General features: G+C 36.4%; 1 protein-coding gene across 2 annotated transcripts in view; it reads right to left on the bottom strand.

Moving 5' to 3' along the window:
• Window positions 1-11,685: 11,685 nt before the first annotated feature.
• LOC136029152 (egl nine homolog 1-like) overlaps window positions 11,686-23,865 on the bottom strand; it is a 32,654-nt gene continuing 20,474 nt past the window's right edge. For both annotated transcript variants that reach the window (XM_065707246.1, XM_065707247.1), the window contains exons 4-6: window positions 21,251-21,390; window positions 18,449-18,525; window positions 11,686-11,984 (exon numbers count right to left, since the gene is read on the bottom strand). In XM_065707246.1, the coding sequence (XP_065563318.1) occupies window positions 11,941-11,984; window positions 18,449-18,525; window positions 21,251-21,390 (261 nt within the window). In that variant the 3' untranslated portion in view covers window positions 11,686-11,940. The remainder of the gene's footprint in view (window positions 11,985-18,448; window positions 18,526-21,250; window positions 21,391-23,865) is intronic.

Raw genomic sequence — 23,865 nt, 5'->3', positions numbered from 1 at the left:
GGACTTAGCATTTTTGTAGAAAAGACAGCATTTTATCGGCAAATATTTCATATGTAAAAAAAACTGAAATTATGAAAAGAAAAATGGTTTGGCTGAACCGCCAATAAATGTATTAAGGGAGATCGGGTGAGCACAAACATCTATCAGAGTTGTTCTACATACCCAGTATTGAAAATATTGATTTTTTGGAACTCTTCAATATAAGCAAGTCAGCGTAAAAAAAAAGCTCAAAATGAGTTTTTATCTGGGAAAAATCTCTAGTTTAAAAACTGGCTCAAAATGCGCCCGCATTGAATAATATGGTCGTTCTTTAGCTTGAATAAGGCCGTGTATCTCGAGCTCTTTAATTGTTTCTCAATCCAAGCCTTTTCAGACTCATTCCAGCATCTAATAACTGTGACAAGTTTTACGCTATCTACTGTGATCAGCTGAAGTAGCCTCTGTGATCGTCATGTGCTTCCATTGCAACCTATATTTTTGACAACCTCTAATCTGCCTTAACAGTAAAGCCACGCTCACTGTTTTGAGGCACTGTTTTACGATGGCTTCGTTAGAGTGTAGCATGACACATCTGGGTCGTTTGTGTGACCTTCCTTTAATAGCGACATGAATTACTTACAAATATTATTTTTGTAATTACTTAAAATAGCGACATGACTGTCGCTTTGTAATTACTTAAAATAGTTGTAATTACTTAAAATAGCGACATGAGAATTACTGCAGAACTTCCTCGTGAATTTGTTTGTTGGAAGCACAATCTGAGATGCGGACACACATAATGAATCGAGGACATTTGTGGTTAAATATGTCCAGCTTTTTGCAAGTAACACTTTGAGTAACCACGCCTCACTTCCATAAAGAAGAACAGATATGGTCATGGCGTCATGCACACGGATCTTAGTTATTATGAAGGAGATTTTACTTCTCTTCCAATGGTACCCCCTTAATCGAAGAGATATTTTCAGAATGTAATTGTTCTATTTTTCAAGTGTCAGAGTTTCAAGTTAAGCTTTTCCAAATTCTTTTGTTACGAATCCCAGGTATTAGAAACTTGGAATGTCGTCCCTCGGAATCAGATCCGCACATCGTTCGTAGTTTACGATGGATGGAAGGATTTCAGAAAATTGGCTTGTTAAGTAGCGAAAAAGTCACCTAGGAATCGGCTAGAAAGCCATCTAGTCAGTTAGCGAAAAGACTGTAAGATAGATTGAAGGGTGAAAGATTGTTTTCTCTTTCTTCAACGGTTCATAAAAAAAACGTATTTGGCCCATTTCTAGACACTATTTTCAGGTGAAGCAATATTTCTTCATTCGGTTTTTGGTTTGTGCAATGAGGTCCCCTTTGCCCAAGGACTCTCACGTATGTTTCAAGCCAATCGGAAAGAAAATTATTCGGCCCGAAATTCGGGGGCGTGTGCCCTCAACCTAAATGTTTTGTACACTGTGGAACTTACGGATCCACAATATGTGTCAATCCGTCCAAGAAATCAGTTTTTGACCCTATTTTTGGGGAAAACACTATTTCTTTTCTATTGTTTCTTGTGCATTAGGTTCTCCTTGGTCCAAGGACAAAAATTTTGCTAATTGACTTTAAAGTCAATCAGCAAAATATTGTTGATGGGCCTTCTCAGACCCATTTTTTGGGGGGAGGCCATCCCTAAACTCATTTCTTCGCACATTGGAATTTTTTAGACCAAGGGATCTACAGACGAAAGTTTCAACCTGATCAGAGACAGACATTTTGTTGGTCTATATCTGTACCCCCAAGCCCCCCCCCCCGCCCAAGCGAAAATATATGGTTCCTTTGGCCCATCGAACAATCTTTAGAAGCATCAAGTCAACTGGACATCGAAAATGAAAACATACCCGCCTTTTTCTCAGTATAAAGCATATCTTTAAATACTGGACAATTTGCGAAGTTTACGACCCTTGTCCCTGGGGATACATGAGATACTTAACCCCCTGTCACATTTATTGAACCTTTCGACTATTCTGAGAGTATGGCTATCTGAAACTTTTCTCCGATGCCATGGGAGGTTACGGGAGGAATCGGGGCACAAGAAGAGGCTGGTTGCTCTCCAATCACCCCTGAACATTAACAAGGTTACTATAGCTTTTGATTTTTAATCAGATAAGCTCCCTCCCAAGTTTCAGTGACCATCCCTTCCGTAGATTAATTCATAAGATAAAGAAGCTTTTCAAAAACTTCCAAGAAAGAAGTTTTTCAAAGTAAAGTAAAGAGGCATATTAGAACGTAAGTTAATCAAAAATAAATTCATATAATGACTTAAAGCTTGAAATGAACTGAAATTACATCTATGCGTTTCTGCAGTAATCACATTTCCTGATTTTGAATTAAAAGGTTGGATTGTAATTAAAATTTTGGGAATATTTTGAATATTCAGTCAAATTTTACAATCGGCACCAGTTTTGTTAAATAAAATCTTCGTAAATAGTTTCATTTTGAAATTTTCGGTGAATAGAGAGGGGGACTATTGTTCATATGAGTTCAAAATCTGCGTAATTTTTCGTCTTGCATAGGGCTGAAGCCATCCTTTCAAACATCGAGACATCCAACCTTCAAGATGTTTTTGTGTTCATTGAGATCTATCTGGATCTGTTTATATCCCTGTAATTTACAAGCCTATCAAAGACAAAAAAAAATGGAAAAAATAATGTAAGTACGCTATTTCGATAATCTGAGCACACATGATTTCTTTTATTCTACATCACTACTTCACTGAGAATAGATTTTAGTCAGACAGAGGCTCATAGTGCCGAAACTTTTAGGCCTATTTAAGACAAAAATTATAGCCTTTGTTGATCCCCTCCCCATTGTTGAAAGTCAAGGTCTGCACTGTTCTCTTTTCCAATAAAAATCTGAAAGTTTCATGTTGATCTCCCAAGGCATTTCCTCAATACTTACCTCGATACTTAATCATAAATAGATTCGAAGTCCTTTAGTGGTTTACAGTGCAATAACCTTTAGGTTGATTAGAGACCAAATATCTTTAGCAGCCCCCCTCCAATAACACAAACAATATATGGAGCCTTCTTCACTGCTTTCTTACTATCTGAAAGTTTCAGCTCCATTCCCCAAGCGGTTCCTCCTGCATTACAAATATGGTATTTCAATGAGCTGGATGTACATAATGTCTTTGATTCAGCTATTCTGGCTTTCTTTGAAGTCTTAACTCAATGTCCACTCCCCCCCCCCTTAAAACTCGCAAAATGTTTTGATCAATATCTTTAGATTGTATTGTCTTTTAATCTACAAATAAAACAAATAAAAATAAAGGAAAACTGAAATAATATTTCAATTAAGACAGTGAAAAATGACCAAAAAGACTTTTCGTTACTAATAATAATAATGAGAATTTTTCACTGTCTTATTTGAAATGTTATACCCGTTTTCTACGTTTTAATTTCGTTTCATTTCTAAAAGTTCCAACTTAATTCCCTAATCTGTTCCCCAGATATCGCAGATACGTTATTTTGATAACCTGACTATACTTAGTGTCTTCTGGTTTACCGCACTGCTTAACCATGGATAGATTATGAGTCCATTGGAGGTAATAGTATATAAAAACGTTTACATGGATCAGAGACAAAAATTGCTTAGTCCCTATCCCCCCCCCCAAAAGAAATGGAAGTACTCTTTCCCCTTCCTTTCTCTGCAATGGCTGAAAGATTCAGCTCTATCCCCCGAACAATTTCAGAGACATTGCAGAGAGGCTATTTTGATGACCTGGATACATATAATGCATTCCGATTTACCTCAGCTCCGTGAAAACTTGAGATTCTGTTGGCCCTTCTAATACTTACTGAAAGTCAACAAGACCTCTCAGATGATCCGACAATCCAAACCAGAAATGGTCACCTTTCCTACTAAAACCTATCTGAGAAAAATGCGTAAATTACAAATACATTTTGTAAATTTTTAACCGAAATAATGGAGGCTAGGCAGAGGCGGTTTTAGGGGAGGCAGAGGGGACACATGCTCAGGGCACAGAAATTTTAGGGGCACAAAACTTCAAATAAATAATCTAACAGTTATAATGATTTTGTAATTTTCAAATTTTGCTTTTATCAAAATAAGTTAGTGGGCGCAGTTGGCAGTAAGTAAGAGCAAATTGAATCTGAAATTTTGATTTTTCCCATATCTTCATCACCATTTCCTGAAAATAAAAGCAAGTAGCAATAAAGGTAAAATATTGTGATGATATAGATCTCATTGAGTTGCTCCAGGAACTCCAAGATATGAAAAAAAAAATCAACACCGACGCATTTCCTTAAAGAAACCTATAGATGTGTCGGAATTAATTGTGCAATAAGGAGATAAAGGGGTCTTCGCAAACGTATGAGTTGTTTATCAAATATTAATTAGTGATTTCAGTTTCGAAAGCAAGTAATGAGCGGTCGTTTACCTTAGACTTTAGATCTTCCAGAGCCAGGAATGGCGCATAGGGCGCCTACGAAACCTCACTATACATCATTGAGCTGAGATGCAGCCCTGACAACCTCCCACTGTGGTTGAAGGAACATCTCCCTTCTACTCAGATCGTGTTCATACTGCCGTTGCAAGGTGTGTCTTGGCCGACCTCTTTTGCGCCTCCCTTCAGGGCACCACTTATAAAATGTATATGGGAGTAGATCTTCTGGCACACGAAGGACGTGGCCAAGGTACACCCATCTGGTAGTTAAGGTTCAAACCCGGTAACCCACCTGGATATCCCCCGGCTGCAGGATTCTTTGAAAAAATTTTATGGTTCTAATTTAACAATTTACCTGTTGATTCATTGGAAAGATTAATTAATATACAGAGGGGCCATGGTTTTATCCGGTCCTTCGTATCGCGACGGTTGGTAGCGCCACCATTCTGCCCTTGCCTCGAATCTGAAAATGGCCCTCGCATGACGTCATTAGAATATAATATATCTTTCAACTGCGTAGTTAGTTTTATTTATACAAACTATAAATATCATACACGTTTCTATTCTTACAAGCGTTGGCACCGTAATGCTAATCAATTCTGTAAGAAATTGCGGGTACATAATTACTGAGAAAGAATGAGAACTGTTACATAATTTCGCCACGTGAACTACGCTGTGTGCCAAGTTCTAGAGCGGGTACCACAAACTCTCGTCACGTAATCCACAAATTTCGCTATCTCACGTAATATCAAAGCCGCATTACAAGAGATTTTTGCTATTAAAATTGACATTTTACTATTGCAGTATAATAGTTACAGTGTAATTATACAAAGGTTTTAATAGTTATAAAAATTGTTAGAGTGTTGTCCCAGTCTAGAAATCAATATTATTCATTAAGCGAAAAAGAACTAATACAAGCCACATCGCCTGTAGTGCCCGGGCATAAAAGAGAGGAAGGAAGGGCAAATTAATCTACAAAAGAAAAATTTACCTTTACCTAGGAAGTGGTTTCAAAGAATCTAACAACAACAGCATATATTTGACTCTGTTTCCTACGGACACACTGAACGGAAACAGGGAGTGGATTTTCTTTTACATAATATTGCGTTAAATGATCCCTCTCCCCTCAAAATAATTTGGGACCCCTCATCAGGGTATGTTTGGTTCCAAAAACCATTGTAATGAAGTAAGTTAACTTACCAAAGAACGAATAAATGGTCCATAGTATCCGACAGTTTAGTAACGATTTTTTTTAATTGTCTAGTAGACAAAATTCTGTAATGGACGCTAATTCAAAAACAAGAACGATTATTCAGATTCAACTTTAAAAAAAAAACAATTATGGAAACGATTCATTTAGAATTTCATAAGAGCACGAAAGAAACAAACAAAAAATCCACCATAAAAATCATCATTATTGGAAATGCTTAACTGGAGATTTATAGTCTCTCATCATAGCTGCGGCAGTAGCAGGAATTTAATAAAGAGCGAACCTCAGCCAATATTAACCAAAAACGCGTTTTCGAAGAAACTGCCTAGCAAAAAACAATTTACAATAATTCAGAAATTTCAATTATTCCACGGATTCAACGGAACAGCAATTATAATAGTGATTGTTTTTTCGAGCTAATGACTCGATTTTTTGAAAATAAAAATTTCAAGCTACATATAAAAAATAGCCTTATCCAATTTTATTATCAAAGCTGGGTTGTTTTAAATGGTTTGTATTTTCTCCTTTAATATTATTTCTGATCACATTTGTAGCTAGGAATCACGCCACTTTTTCTTGGTGGGCAGAAGGGGAGAGGCGAATTTTGAATACCTGGTGGAAATTTGTTTCTACATACTTAACTACATACTAAATACTTTTTCTATATATATATATATATATATATATATATATATATATATATATATATATATATATATATATATATATATATATATATATATATATATATATATATATATATATATATATATATATATAGGAATCTTGTTTTATATGTAAATATTTCGCTGTCAGTAGAGCGATAGTTTTGTATCATCCTACAAACATAGACACATATCATCAGTTGGTTTATTTGCGCTAGTTTTGCAGACATATGTTACATAAGCTTAACTTTTGCTGGTTTTAAGTTTCGACTTTGCTCTTAACTTCCATCAGAAAACGTTTGTTCAATTGTTTTGAGATAAGGCAACCTTTCATCATCGTAATGAACAATGGATGTCATTGCATTTTATCACGTAATCCATAATAGTATTACTGCTCATAAATGATATCAATTGAAGTAACGTAAAATAGACACTGAAATATAAAATAAATAGAATATAGATAAAAGAAACAATATAATATACAATATTACATTAATAAATATACAATATAAACTAGATCAGTATATTTATATATACTATATAACACATAATATGTACTACATACGCTATGTATTACATATAAATATACACTAAATAATATAAATAAACACCTTTGCTTCTCAATTTTACAGATCAAGGAGGCACACTCGTGCCTCTTTAAAGAGGCGAACCACGATAATGTTAAGCGATCTTTGGTGCCAGTGGTCGCAAAGGGATGGGGAGGGATGCATTTCGTAGCCCGAGCTCCAACTGAGAAACCTGCCAAATTTCATCCCCCTCCGACTTTTCCTTCATGGGGAAAATCTGGCCGAAAGTTTCGGCCCCCCAACCCCAGCCCCCCTTTAACGTTGTCACAAGTTAAGGTCCCCTAGGGCCCAGGAGCTTATCTGCGAAATTTCAGCTCGATCCGATAACTCCTTCCCTGTTTTCCAGAAACCACGCATAGCCACTTAATGTTCATGTTCTCCTTTTGTTTTTTTTCTGCCACGCCTACAGGTCACAGCCGACATCGGATCTGGGTGTACGGAGACTCATTCGACACGGAATTCTCCGAGTAATTTTCCTGGAAAGTTTCGTCGGAAAATCTTAACCCCCCGATTTTCTAGCTTAGAAAAACCCATTTCCCCATGTTAATTTTTGAAATTCTTAAAAGTTATTTAAAAGTTATATTTATACACATGCAGGTATTTCGACTTCAAACATGCCCGGTTAGCTCAGTCGGTAGAGCGTGGGACTTTTAATCCTAAGGTCAATGGTTCAAGTCCCTTATCGGGCGGTTTTTTTTCACAAAATATGAAAAAAACTTCGTTTTCTTAAAGAGTTAAAGAGGCTGCGTCCCAAAGTCGAACCTTAAAACGTACAGGACTTAGGAGAGGCAATCCTAATTCCTGTACGAGGAGTACAGGAATTATTAAATTACATCCACCATGGATTGTAGAAAACGTACAGAAATAATATGAAAGAAACTTCGTTTTCTTAAAGAGTTAAAGAGGCTGCGTCCCAAAGTCGAACCTTAAAACGTACAGGAATTAGGAGAGGCAGTTGGGGGGCTGCCGCCCCCCAAACCTCCCGCTTTTAAAGACTCTTTTGTACAGGTTTTTTGTTTTGTTAATTAAAAGAGGGCCTTTCCGAAACCAAGAGCGGGGGGTTAGGGCGGTAGCCCCCCAACTGACTCTCCTAATTCCTGTACGTTTTAAGGTTCGACTTAGGGACGCAGCCTCTTTAACTCTTTAAGAAAACGAAGTTTTTTTCATATTATCATGAGTAAGTGTCCGATTCGGTTGATAGAAGAGCTTGAAATTGTAATATAAAATAGAATAAAATAATGACAGCAGTTTATTTAGAGGGGGGTGATTTCTAAAAAATGATAACAACAGACGAATTATATGTAAAATATTACGTGCATATTTGGAATATTTGCGTTTGATAACCCAAAAATAGCTAGAAATCACCAGTGCATGAGGAAAAGACTGTAGTCCAATCACCCCGACTCTTTACTTTATAATCTAATTTGTGCTTAGCTGTAGGGCAAAAGTGTAGCCAATAAGAACTGAAGAGCTTTATTTACGGATTGCCTTTCAAGTCAGTTGATCATAAAATTCTATTGGTTAAAGTAAATGTGAATAAACAGGTTGGTTCTTCCATCGTCAATGCAAAATAAATTAATCTTTATCACATTTCCCTGGCATTAAAGCGTTAGATCTTGAAGCAATCAGTAAAAAAAAAAAAAGATTAGCGTAGAGTGGGAGAGGAATCGAGGAGCACGACCGTCCTCATAGGCAGGAAAATTTCTGTTCAGCTTGTTATAATATTGCTATGCTTACGTTTGAAAAAAAATGCTTTTTAAAGTCAAAGTTCTGTTTGTTTTCAAAATCCTGTTGAAAGTATTCCAGGGAGTTGGCCACCAAAATCGTAGTTTGTGTATATTTCACGACATTTCAATCTTTCTCGTTGCAATAATTACTTTAGTTTTCAACCTCACGTCATGTTTTGCCACGATGATACCCCAGGCCAAAAAATCAATGACGGGCCTTCCTACCCTCTATAATTTTAATTATAAGAAAAACGTTAGTAAGAAGACTAAGTCACTTAGTATTATTAGTAAAGATGGTGGGAGCAGCGAAGATGTTGAAAGTAGAATACCCAAGGCTCAGGGTGTTTTTCGCAGTTAGAAAATTTTGGAAGAATAGGAAGATAAGTGTGCAAACCAATATAAGAATATTGGTAGTAACAGTGATGACAGGAGTCAAAATTGGCTCTGAAGCATGGGCTTCGAATAGGGGATGAAGATTTGCTAGATGTTTTCCAGAGAAATTGCCCACGGATTGTTCTGGTTACCCTGCTGACTGACCGTATTTCAAACAGTAGACTGCAGGAAAAGTGCGGTTCAATCCGCAGCAAGTCCTCTTTTATAAGAGCTCTGAGTCACTATGTCCTTCTAAATATCAAAATTCATTAAGATCCGATCACCAACTCGTAAGTTATAAATACCTAATTTTTTCTAATTTTTCCTCTCCCTTTAGCCCCCCAGATGGTCGAATCTGGGAAAACGACTTTATCAAGTCAATACGTGCAGCTCCCAGACACGCCTACCAATTTTCATCGTCTTAGCAAGTCCAGAAGCACCAAACTCGCCAAAGCACTGAACCCCTCCCCCCAACTCCCCCAAAGAGAGCGAATCCAGTACGGTTACGGCAATCACGTATCTACGACATTTGCTTATTCTATCCACCAAGCTTCATCCCGATTCCTCCACTCTAAGCGTTTTCCAAGATTTCCGATTTCCCCCTAACTCCCCCAAATGTCAATATATCTGGTCGGGATTTGAAATATGAGCTCTGAGACATGAATTCCTTCTAAATATAAAATTTCATTAAGATCCGGTCACCCGTTCTTAAGTTAAAAATACCTCAATTTTTCTAATTCTTCCAAATTAACACCCCCCAGGTCCTTAAAAAAAAACGGATCCGTTCCAATTATGTCAATCACGTATCTAGAATTTGTGCTTATTCTTCCCATCAAGTTTCATCCCAATCTCTCCACTATAAGCGATTTCCAAGATTTCTGTTTCCCTTTTCCAACCCTCTATGACCCCTGACCCAATTCGAGTCGAACATGAAGCATCTGAGACATAAGATCCATCTATATATCAAGTTTCATTAGGATCTGATCATCTATTCGTAAGATAAAAATACCCCAATTTTCACGTTTTCTAAGAATTCCGGTTTCCCCCTCCAACTCCCCCCAATGTCAGAGGATCTGGTCGGAATTTAAACTAAGAGCTTTAAAGCACAAGATCCTTCTAAATATCAAATTTCATTAAGATCTGGTCACCCGTTCGTAAGCTACAACAACCTCATTTTTCCGAATTACCCCCCCCCCAACTCCACCGAAGAGAACGGATCCGGTCCGATTATGTCAGTCACGTATCTTAGACTTGTTTTTATTCTTCCCATCAAGTTTCATCCTGATCTTCCGCTTTAAGTGTTTTCTAAGATTTCCGGTCCCCCCTCCAACTTCCCCCCCCAATGACGCTGGATCCGGTTGAGATTCAAAATAAGAGATCTGAGTTACGATACGATATGAAGTTTCATGAAGATCCGATCACTCCTTCGTAAGTTAAAAATACGTCATTTTTTCTAATTTTTTAGAATCTACCCCCCCCCCCCCAATAGAGCAGATCCTTTCCAATTATTTAAATCACGTACCTAAGACTTCTGCTTATTTTTCCCACCAAGTTTCATCCCAATCCCTCCAATCTAAGCGTTTTCCATGATTTTAGGTTCCCCCACCCCAAACTCCTCCCAATGTCACCAGATCCGGTCGGGATTTAAAATAAGAGCTTTGAGACACGATATCCTTCTAAATATCAAATTTCATTGAGATCAGATCACCCGTCCGTAAGTTAAAAATACCTCTTTTTTCTAATTTTCATAATTCCATCCCCCCCACTACCCCAAAGAGAGCGGATCCGTTCCGGTTATGTCAATCATGTATCTAGAACTTGTGCTTATTTTTCCCACCAAGTTTCATCCCGATCCCTCCATTCTAAGTGTTTTCCAAGATTTTAGGTTTCCCCCTCACAACTCTCCCCCCCCCCAATGTCACCAGATCCGGTTGGGATTTAAAATAACAGCTCTGAGACACGACATCCTTCCAAATATCAAATTTCATTAAGATCTGATCAACCGTTCGCAAGTTAAAAATACTTCAATTTTTCTATTTTTCCGAATTAGCGGGCTCCCCACACCCCCCCCCCCCCCCATATGGTCAAATCGGGAAAACGACTATTTCTAATTTAATGTGGTCCGGTCCATGATACGCCTGCCAAATTTCATCGTCCTATTACATGGAAGTGCCTAAAGTAGCAAAACCGGGACCGACAGAATTTGCGATTGCTATATTTCACTTGGTTAATACCAAGTGCCATAAAAACTGGCAAAACCGGGACCGACACACAGACCGACGGACAGAAATTGCGACCGCTATATGGCACTTGGTAAATACCAAGTGCCATAATTATAAACAAATCCGAATGGAAAGGATCAAAACAGGCGAAAATAAAAACGAAGAAGAATCATTTATTATTATTTACACTTTTCGTCAAACCGCCCACACTCCGTAAAAGGGGCAACGTAATCATCTTAGTTAATGGTTTGTACAAGTGCGATCAATTTTATCGCGTCAACTGAAGTCTACTGTTGTAGTAGAGCTATGCGACCACACACAACGGAGGATGGCGCGGGAGTCTAAAGTAAGATTTTCCAAAATTTTCGCATTTTAAATGTACCGACATTCGCATTTGTAGGCAAACCCTTAGAGATAAATAAAGTGGTGTTGTATCTATCATTATGCAGAGGTAAACATACAAAAGGAAATGAGATAACTGTTTCTTTATTAAAAAACAAAGAAAGATCTATTACAACAATGTTTTAACAACACGGATATACACTTTATACGATAGAAAAATATTATTTATATTGATTTCAGGGACTTTGTCAACCTAAAACACACGTAAATGCACAAACACAAGTTCACAATCTTTGAAAAGATGTATTAGTCATCGCTGTTTGTCAATGGCAGAGGTTGCCGACCGAAGACTTTTTCTTTCTCAATAAGAATTTGCCTTCTTCTTATCCTAAATTTATGGGTTGTTGAGATCCAAGGGCTGGTTTACCTGAAAGGAACACAAATAACAGCTAGGTATTGAAAAATTCTAATAAGAAAAGGCACGTATCAACGTTGTCGAGTTGAATTTATGAGAAGCGACTACATATTAAAATTAGCTTTTAAATGAGCCCTCAAATAGCTCTCTATGATGTTCCAGTGCCCCATTAGCGGCGAAAAAATGATACATCAGTGCTACGATAGGCGGAGGGGGCTTCAATTTTGCTTATAAGACTTTAGAAAATAGCTATTATAATCGTGCACTTTTCGTTTTGATCTTCATTTTCGATTCCATTTTAATTTCGATTTTCAAGGTGTTTCAGGCTCTTTTTTTAAAATTCCTGTAAATTTGTTTTAAATAATACTTACTATTACGACTCATCGAAATAATAGTTACCCTTCTTTAATCAGCCAAAAATGAAATTTCTTTTCTCACTAGGCAGTATTTTTCACACGTATTCTTTAAATTTTGGTTACTCTGGGCTGTGGTTCTATCTTTATTAGGTTGCAGGGAAGGTGTTAAAGAGGGTGTTGGAGTGTTTAAAAGGGAAGGTGTTAAAAAATTTTGAGATGGGTAAAAGCCAAGTGATTTTAAGGAAACTTCAATTATATCATTTTATAGGAAACCCCTCTCTAATTACAGACATTAGAAAGCAAACTACTTAGAATAATGATACTAATTAGAATAGAAGACATTGTAGACAAATATTCAAAAGAAGAATAGTGTGGCTTCAGGAAGGGGGAAAGATAAGTCAACCCAATTTTCCTTCTTATAATAATAATTGAGAACATAATAATAATTGTCGAAATCATCAGAACCATTTTGAACCTTAGTTTCATAGATTATAAGAGGCTTTAACTCAGCTGATAGAAAAGCTCTATTGAAGGTCCTTCCATTGTACGGTGTAACAGATAAGCACCATAAAAGTGATTAGTGCTATGTACGAAATTATGCACATTGCCTATGACATAGATTACGCAGTTTTTGCAAAGGTAAAAATGTTTGCAAAATGAATAAATCTTGAAGGTTTGGCGAGTTCAGCGTGCAAGAATGGGTTTGAAAATTACTGTCAAGACGTCTAAGTCGCTTACTTACTATTTCTTGTTACTTGCTACAAGACTAGGCGTTTCCCCCCTCACTTGGTATCTCAAATTCAGATGTTACGTAGGAATTTGTTTACCCGTAAGCTCCCGACACTCATGGCTAAACCCTAATGGACTAAGTCGCTTAGACTAAGCATAAATGAAGGTCGAGAAAGTCAATTCACTGGGGTAGCTTCACTTAGCAGGGTAGTATTATTAATAAAGATGGTGGATGTCGTGAATATGTAAAAAGGAGAATAGTCAAGACGCAGAGTGCTTTATTTCGCAGTTGAAACAAGTTTGGAATAATAGGAAGACAAGCCTGCGCGACGACAACAGGATATTGTAAGCGACGATAATGACAGTGGTCAAGTATGACTTTGAAAGGCTGCTGAAGATTTGTTAAATGTTTTCCAGAGGAAATGTCAACAGTTGTCTTCGGTTGACTGGTGGCATGTCAACGCGAAGAAGAGGCAAGCTGATGGACACAAAAAACACACATTTTGTTGCTTTGCTGTTGCTTTAACAACTGTAAGACCTCTTGCAAATGTATGGTTTTCGCCGAATCTGATAGGAATTTGCACCTGAATCGTAAAAAATTCCCACTTTGAATTTCGACCTTCACCGTTGCATTTCTTAAAAAAGACAAAATAAATCTTTATTTTGCATGCTGACTCTGATTAAGGTTGAAACAAATTAGCTTTGATCGTATTTCAAGATTGTGCAGAATACACAATGCAATTTCGCAAAGAAGGCGGCACTATGATTTGGCCCTAGGAATGACACATGGGCGGATGATAGATAGACTTATCTATCAACAAATGAACTGACACCACTTGTATAATCTTAAAAAGGGCTTATTCTAGATTTGCTTCTCACAATCTCGGAGTATCTGCCTTGGCTTTTTCTACAATTAGCCATGGCTTGATGCCCACAACTACTTGATTTTAATTCAAAATCAACTTAAGTCCCATCCATCCTTGGAGGTTGTTTTGGGGCCTCTTCTTTCACCATTCCATTGATGGAGCTCCTGTATGCACTTCTATCTTCTGAGAAGCGGAGAAGGTGTGGTGGGCTAAGCAACGAGAAGTTGTCCTTTCATCTCTTTTTGGGGAGGGAGATCAAGGTTGGGAACCATGAACCCGGCTTCAAAGGATATTTTTAGGAGACAGGGCAGCTTAATGTCATTCAATTACAAATACACCACTAGGTGAAAAATAAAAATAGGTGGAAGCTAATCAGGATCCCACGCTTCAAATCTTCAAGGATAAAGACGGATCTTCTAAATTCAAATGTTGAAACTGCGCTTTGAACCTGAGAACTTTCATGAAGATAGTATTCCCATCACCAACTACAACGTCTGAAGCTTGGAGTGCTAAGGACATTGAAATTAACACAATTTTGCCCCGCTCCTTTCTAAACTCCTCTTAGGTCTATTCATACCTGAGAACTGCGATTTTCTAAGGTTTTTCTTTTGGCTGTTTTAAAATTATGACGCTTTTAGGGCAATATCACATATTCGTCAGTGTTGCCACGTTGAAGAGTTAAAATAAATAAAAACATGATACTTGTGTATTATTCAGAACACACTCAATAAGTGAAGTTAGGTTAGGTATTATATATATCTGATATAATGCTATTGTTACACTTCCAAAAATGTTCCTTCTCGTAAGAGCATAAAGTCATGTTGTGTCCATTGACGCACCGTTTTGTTGTGGGCAACAACCCCTTATCCTGAAAAATATATATTGCCTTTTTTTCAGTCTTTGGCAAATCCCAAATCTTCATTTCAAAATCCATGTTCAGATACTATCTTCTATCACTATGCGTATCAAACTAAATTGAGGTCTGTCTTTGTGGCTATTAAATAAAAAAAAAAACGAGTTTTTTAACTGAAAGTAAGGAGCGACATTAAAACTTAAAACGCACAGAAATTACTTCGTATATGAAAGAGGCTGCTTCTTCATCAACGCCCCGCTCTTTACGCTAAAGTTTGACTCTTTCTCTCAATTCTTCTTTTTAAAACAGTAAAAAACTTTAGCGTAAAGAGCGGGGCGTTGATGAGGAAGCAGCCTCTTTCATATACGAAGTAATTTCTATGCGTTTTAAGTTTTAATGTCGCTCCTTACTTTCAGTTAAAAAAACTCGTTTTTTTTATTTAATTTCTGAACGTTTTTGAATCAATGCATGTTTTGATTTTGGCTCTCCGCAGAGGAATAATCAAAACGAAATTTGCATATTTTTTTTGGGGGGGGGGGGGGCTAAATGGCTTTCTTATAATTTTGATCGAATGATTTTGAGAAAAAAAGAGCGGGGGCGAAGCCTAGTTGCCCTCCGATTTTTTGGTTAATTAAAAAGGCAACTAGAACTTTTAATTTTTTACGAATCTTTTTATTGGTAAAAGATTTACGTAACTTATAAATTAGCTTACGTAAAAAACTTTTGTATTCTCATGTTTTTATTACATATATGAGGGGATTCGCCCCATCGTCAGTACCTCGCTCTTTACACTAAAGCTTAAATTTTATCCCAATTCATTAAGAATGACCCCTGAATCACAAAAGCCGTAGAATAAATAGTTGAAATTACTAAAAATACTTTAGCGTAAAGAGCTAGGTATCATAAGGAGGTGAGCCCCTTATATGGGTAATAATTTCTGTTTGTTTTAAGTTTTATTGCTGTTCCTTACTTCCAGCTGAAAAAGCTTTTTCACATTTATTTTTTTATTTTTTTTTTAAATAATGCTAGTAAATCCTGCTCTCCCTTCATGGAAGTTTTCTTCTCCCATGACAAATTCTCGATGGAAAGTTCCCCCAGCATATCCCCCTCTTCTCAACCCCTCCCCCAACCAAAAAAATCCTCCTGAAAACGCCTGTATACTTCCCAATAACCATTACTATATGTAAGCACAGGTCAAAGTTTGTAACTTGTTGCCCCTCCCACGGGGACTGTGGGGGAGTAAGTCGTCCCCAAAGACATAGTTATAAGGTTTTTCGACTACGCTGAATAAAATGGCTATCTCAGAATTTTGATCCGTTGACTTTGGGAAAATAATTAGCGTGGGAGGGGGCCTAGGTGCCCTCCAATTTTTGTGGTCACTTAAAAAGGGCACTAGAACTTTTCATTTCCGTTAGAATGAGCCCTCTTGCAACATTCTAGGACAACTGGGTCGATACGATCACCCCTGGGAAAAAAAAAACAAAACAAAAAAACAAAAAAAACAAATAAACACGCATCCGTGATCTGCCTTCTGGCAAAAAATGCAAAATTCCACATTTTTGTAGATAGGAGCTCGAAACTTCTACAATAGGGTTCTCTGATACGCTGAATCTGATGGTGTGATTTTCGTTAAGATTCTATGACTTTTAGGGGGTGTTTCCCCCTATTTTCTAAAATAACGCAAATTTTCTCAGGCTCGTAACTTTTGATGGGTAAGACTAAACTTGATGAAACTTATATATTTAAAACCAGCATTAAAATGCGATTCTTTTGATATAGCTATTGGTATCAAAATTCAATTTTTTAGAGTTTTGGTTACTATTGAGCCGGGTCGCTCCTTACTATGGTTCGTTACCACGAACTGTTTGATGAAACCGGATTTTCGAATCATAATTTGTTTCACGAAAGCACCTAATTTCACTTATTGAGTGTGTCCTGAATAATACACAAGTACCAAACAAATTAATTAATTAAATCTAGTATCATTTTCCGTTCATAAGAATTTAGAAAATGAAAATTTCTTAACTCCCAAAAACAAATAATTCTTCAGAAGAAAGTTACATCTTCTTAAGATGGTCGGTGCCACGCGCTTTTAAATAATTTCTGTTGATTTTTCACTCTTTTTTTTTGTGGCTCCACTACCACCAAACAACTGTATAGCTGCTGCATAGATAGATAGATAAGTGTATTTCAAAAGCCTAAGGGCCATATACACACAAAAATATAAATAAATGACAAACAAGCAAGAAAATTAAACAACAGTACAAATTACAAGCACGCACAGAAACAGAATACAGCGCAAAAATACCTAATCTAACGACGAAATAAGTTAATCATATAAACTTTTCTTATATATGGACTTTTCTCATATGGAGGTCCTTTCTTAAAAAAAAATTCCAGTTCTCCCTAATTTTAAAATATAAACAATTACGAAAGCTTTTAATTAAATAATTCAAACGATCCGATTTCATTTTCACATTCCTTGGTTGTACAGTTGATTTCACATTCAACAAAGGAAGTCGAAGTCGAATAAATTTAAACTCTTTAATAAGCCACAAAAGTGAACATTACATCCATCTTAACATAAAAAGTGTCATATGCTAATGACCCTGAATGGGTTATTTGGAAAAAGGTAACATTATAAACCTAACTTTTCAGAAAACGAATAAAACATGTTTAGCTATTCAAATCGTGGGCATACAAAAAAAGTTTAATTTTACCGGTGTCGTAGTTGTTGCAGCTAATATTTTCTCAATATTCAAGGTCAAAATTATTGTCAGTTTTTAATAACGGTGCTTCAGGACATTTTGTTGTCATGGATTACTATTTTTTTCCACCAAGTTCTTAAAGCAATAAGGTTAATGACCTTATCAAACTAAAAAAAAATTAACGATTAAACAGCCCGTTCAATTCTGCGAATAACTTGCAATACATTCGCCCCATAAGATATTGATGGAATTAAAGGTATAAAGCCGAATAACTTGTAAATGAGAAACAACTCACCTTAAAAAAAAGGTGCCAATGTAGAATTCAAAATGAATTCCGGGTCGATAAGGAACGATCCAATTTACAATGACAAAGCACAGATAAATTAGATTGTACAGAAGCCAACCAATACAAAACAAGATTAAAAGTTTTCATTTTTGAACCATTAGAGGTAAGTATTTCTTTTCCCTTTTCTGTGTATTTCTGATCACTATTATTACAGTAAACTGGAAAGTCCATCATAATTTTCTGTGATTATTACGATTGCACGGAGGAAGCTAGTTGTGCTTGATCTGTTTGCTTTAGTTACGAAGAGACAAGTTATTCATAACACTTTTTATAAAATATTTCTCTTTTAGAAAAAAATGAAACTATTGACAAGGGTGTCTCCATGATCTTTGCCCGGTGGGAGGGGGACAAAAACTATAAAAACACATAAAAAACTTGGTTCTATGCATTTTTGCTACGTTTTTTTTAAACATATAAAAAAACAAGATAATATTGAGACGAAGATATTCTTGAATTTCTTCTTGGATCACGCAATAAATTGCTAAGTTTGACTCTCGTTTAAAAAAATTAGTTATCCTAACTAACGGGATATTCTTCAAAATCAAACTTGAACAGAGATACAATTATATAAAAAAAAGTTAAAATTACACAATCAAGAAGAAAAAAAGAAATAATTACCAGAATTTTCTCGCTGATACCTAAGTCTTGCTTCTTCTCTCTCTTTGGCATCAAAATACCAAAGCGTAATAGCGTACCTAAAATCAAATTACACTCTAATAATTTCTGGCAGAAAAACGTGAAAAATAATAAGTGTTTAACTAGCCAATGAGCATGTCGGACAACAGCCATAAAAAATGAAAAAAAGGTACTCGTTTGTGAAGCCCAGAGATGAAATATTTTGCCCAGTTTCCCAAATAAAATATTACAAGTCCTCTTACTCCCCCCCCCCCAATAAAACTTTCCCCGATTGTTTCATTGCAAAGCCTTTTTAGTTGATTCTTTCACTGAAGCAACTTCGGTTTGGCTCAAAGCAGACAGTGTTATTAAATCACGTAAGCAGGAAGCTACTTGTAGGACACGCTTTGGTTGTTTAGATGAAGAATTATAATTCTGAAATTTTTTAAAAGGTCTTCAGCAAGTTCACAATCACAAGAAAATTCTTTTGCTTTCTGGAAGATTTCACCAATAGCTCCGTCAGTTCGCACGTCTATAATTTTATTTCATTTAGCTGCAATACGACAAGCAGCTCTAAAAAAAATGGGTTTACGGTGTGCAGATGCTCAGAAAGACATTTTACGGCATACATATTTTTTTCCTGCTAGATGGGGTCTAAATACACGTCCAAATGTGGAAAGTGTTGTTGCAACTTCGTGGGCCTTCCCTGCTGTTTTTCCGTCACTAGATGTTTTGGCAATTGATAAAATGGCTGAAATAAAGTAATAACTACTCAGTGCATTGCTCACTGATCTATCTATACCAGCATGATCCTCTTGAAGCAGATGATTTCTCCAGATGAAGAACAATTATGCCAGCGGCTTTCTGACCATTAATAAAGTTGATAGCACATACTGCTTTTTGTGATAAAACAGCACAGTCCTTGAAGATTGAAGGCGAAATATTCCTATCATCCCAGTTTCTGGGAATCACCCAACAGCAAAGCTAAGTCTAAGGGAGTAGGAATAATTGTACGAGGTACAATTGTTTCAATGTGGGCTTCTATCTGACCATAGATGCTTATGATAGTGACTCCATCATAGTATTGTACAACATAATCTGACCAGCTGAGCCCTGTTTCCGTACTTGATAGTCAACGAGCCTCGACAGACTTTTTGCATCAGGTTTTTCGCTGAAAGCAGCCAAGAGTTCTTCCCTCCTCTTTCTCATCAGAGAAGTGTCATAATAAGAACTGGAAGCGGTGTCTTTTTCTATATGTCTCTTTTTTTTTTAGCTATACTATTACTACTACTAACAATTCATCGCAGCACCAAGCCGCCTGAGGCCAACACATCTACACACGCTTCTCCATCCCAATCTATTCAAAGCCTCCCTCTCTACACCCTCCCAGGCACTTCCCATTTCTTTATATATTTCTTTATAACATCCTCCTACCCAAATCGCGGATGACCTGCTTTTCGTTTTGCCTTCGACGGTTGGCAAACAAAAAGGACAATCTTGGACAATCTGTCATCCACTATCCGCAGAACCTGCTCAAACCATCTCAACTTTTCTCTCATTACAGTCCTGGAAAACGGGATAGGACCGCATTTTTCGTACAGCCTATTGTTTGAAATACGTTCAGTCAGCCGTATTTCAGCCATAACAGCAGAGGATTTCGTTTCCAGAGCCTCTTTACCGGTATGGTGGTTTATTTCCCTTCCAATAATAATTGAAATGAAGCTATTTTGTTGTTCTGGACTTACGTAATATCCGTACCTTCTTTCTAGCTTAAATGATAACAGTTCTTTCTAAGTAACATTAAAAATAAATAAATAAAAAACAAATGTGACATTTTGAGAACACTGAGAACAATTTTCATAGGTAAGATCAAACCCATATAAATATTGATTACTGATTCAGGACCCCTCCTAAACTCAAGGGGGTGGCTACATCCCTGACCAATCCCCCCCCCCCACTGAATGACGCCACTGCTCACGTGATTGTCTTAAATGTTACGAACTCCTGTCAATTATATAAATTAATATAACGTAACTTTGAAAAATGATTTGTACAAATATATTTAGTCTCACTCATGAAAAAGTTAAGGAAATCCGTCCTCTCTTCCGCATAAACTGCACGACAGTTTATGAAAGAAAACCAGATACCTTGAGTAGCAGCAACCTGCTTAGCTGATACCTCCATTAGAATATGGCATATAGGCTGTCGCAGCAACACGTTACATTTAACATTTCTAGCCAAAAAAAACAACAATGAGACACACGCGTGTACACAGATGGAAAGGACAGGAGTGTATGATTACACTCCTACCCCAACCCTGTGTATGATTAATTCGAAGGATAACTTAGCAGAAAATTCTACAAGAGGCCAATCCAAAACGACTAAAATTTACTTATTTTGCCTTGAATTGATTTTTTTGTAAGAAGCATTCGACCCCCTCCTTAGTCCTCCGATTTTTTTTTTCTGATCACCTCCAAGTTTTGAGCTTGTGGACAAAAAAACACTCAAACATAGAAGTAGACATCAGAGAGGTAAATTTGAAATCCAGAACCACGTGCTCCTTAATGATACAGTTAGAACCTGCTGGTAAAAAAAAGAGCATAAGACAAAGACTAAAAAAATAATAAGGTAAAATCAAGTAGACATATACAAATTATTCATATTAAATTAACAGCAATGGACCAGATGCAACGCATTCTTCGTTTCTTAGAGTTCATTTCCTCATATCACAACAAAATGTTCGTGGTGGATAGCAAGGATACAAATAATGAGGAAAAGGTCGAAAAGGGGAAATTATTGACTTACCTCGTCCTGTGAGCAGGTTGTACTTCATGGGGATTTCTTCTATCGGACCAAAAGAATAACATCCTATCAAATATTGGTTCAATATCCGCTACTTGATTTGCCCAGCCATTAGGAAATATTCGAAGAAGACCTCCATCCTCCTAATGGGAAATTAAGAGTTAAACAGCGTTGCGAAATGCCTTTCTTCATAATAGAAACATTTCTAGTAGAAATATTAGCATCGCTTGGCATCAAATTGCCTATTTGTTTAAGGCGCTATTGTTGTCAAAGCAATCTTCATATCTCTACCTTGTAAATTATATAATTTGTTTTTCATTTTTGTAATTTGCTTTGATAAGTACTTTAGCGATTTTGTCGGCCGTTGTCTTGGTTTATAGAAGAGGATGACAGGAATATTTTGTTTGGAAAAAATTAAACTAAAGTCGACTGTTATTTTCTCTACAATTCGTCATAAACTCCAAAACCGTTTTCGTGTTTGATTTCTAAACTGCGGTAATTCGGTATGATCGTAAATAGTATCAAAACATACAGCTAAAACTGCGGTACAGTATATTTTTTTAAACAAAAAAAAAAAAAAAAAAATGTCTACTAGCAAAATCGGAAAACAATTAACAAAAAACGCAATAACTGTCCAACTCTGTCCAACTACTTTAGCTCACCTAAAGTAAAAAGAGAATAGTTCTCATATTTGTTGGGAAAAAAACTGGGGTTTAGAATGGATTAGGAAAAAATTGAAAATTAAAGGTAAATTTTCGATTAGGTCACCGATGACCATTTTTTACCAATCGGAGGATAGTCTCAGGTTATCAAATCAGGAAAGTATAGAGAAGAAGGAAGGATTATGTTCTATTCTCTGCATTAAGATGCAAAAAGGGATTTTTCAAAATTCAAAGGGTAATTTTCCATTGAGAAAAAACAAAGCACCAATCTAAAAGTATTTTTCCATATCTAGGGGGGTAGTTTTACATCCTTTCCATTCGTGCTCCTGCACAGAACATAGTAAAGAAGCAAAATAACTATTCATCCCCCCCTCCCCCTGGAAAATAAGATTTTCAAAATTTGTGAAACAATTTTCAAATTTTTATTAGCATAAGCCCAACGCAATATATAAAAAAAAGTCAACACAAAAATAATGCTCGAAAAAGCGACCGGTTGGATATCATTCATACCGATCCTTAGGACCGATTCAAATAAAAACGAGGCTGTAGCAAAAATAGTCATAGAGAAGGAAAAAATAATGGCAAAGAAAAACAATAAATAAAATATATTCGTATGGTCCAGAATCTGAAATCTGGCACGGGAATCTATAAATCAAAACCGAACTTAACAAGTCGATAAATATAAAGCATTGTTTTAAACGTCAAAAGAAGATATTTTGGTACAACTGAAATGTTTTGAGTTGCAAAATAAGTCATCATGGACAAATGCTATTAAAAGTCAGCATAAAAAGGCTTTACTTGCGACTTAGAAATAAGTCAGAAAATTTGGAAACTTTTAGGGATTTTGGTACTGAAAATAGGAATTTTCCACCAGCTTTTTAGGGATCTGAAAAAAACTGAAGTGCATATAAAGATCTGGGGGGAAAGGGAATATGCGTAATCTGCATTTGCCTTATTTTCTAGACATCATGATAAAGTCAGGAGGAGGGGGATATTCCTCCTGCTTTTTGTACTCCCCAGATCTAGAAAAAAAAGTATTTTTATTGAAAAATACCCTTTTGGGTATTTCCAGTGGGGAAAATTCAGTTTGGAGGATAATGGCAAACGAAATGGGGGAGGACTAAAGACCCAAGAGTGTTGGAAAGTCTCGTTTTATAATAGCCTCATCCTTCATCGGTGAATCTGTATTCATAAGTGAAACAATTATGCGTAAATAACACAAAATCACGGATGAAGGGATCCCTAATTATCTACGAGTATACCGTTTGGTTAAGTCTTTTTTTATAAATTAATCCGCATTTGTTTAGAATCTATCTATATAGATATTGCAATAAGAGTGAAAATATGAATGTTACAGTCTACAAAATGAACTCTCATGGGCAGGGAAAGTCCAATTACTTCAATCTTTATAAATAGTTTTACACAGGATTGATTGTTTGAAGAGTTTAGACTAACTAGGGATTTAAAGAAACTATACCCCTCTTTTAAGCATGCACGTAACCGTAGAGGGTTAGTGCAGAACTGCCCCTGAAATCCCAGTTTTTTTTTTTACTCCTTCTCAGTAAAGTTGAGTTTTTTTCATAAAACCCATCCGTTCTTGCTTTCTTTGATGAGCTGATTTTATTTTTGACCCCCTCCCTCCCTAAAATGTGAGTTACCCTAAAATGACTTATCCTGTTTACGTCCCTGTATCCTTTAGTTTCAAAGCAGGCTAATAAAAGAACAATTCAAATAGACCAGCTTCAATATTTGCGGCAACACCGGCATTAATAACAGAAATACTGCTCTACAAAAAAACTAAAAAAACTATATATATAATTGAACACTGATACAGCTTAAAAGAACAAATATATGTGCGTTCAATAATAACATTAACCGATATTTTTTTTTATATAATTAAGCAGAAAGAGTCTAAATGTGTAGTCATGATATTATCTATTCGGAAATTACTGAATA

Source organism: Artemia franciscana, chromosome 7, assembly GCF_032884065.1.
Source record: "Artemia franciscana chromosome 7, ASM3288406v1, whole genome shotgun sequence".
NCBI classification, from domain to species: domain Eukaryota; kingdom Metazoa; phylum Arthropoda; class Branchiopoda; order Anostraca; family Artemiidae; genus Artemia; species Artemia franciscana.
This window is presented reverse-complemented; position numbering and strand designations above follow the sequence as displayed.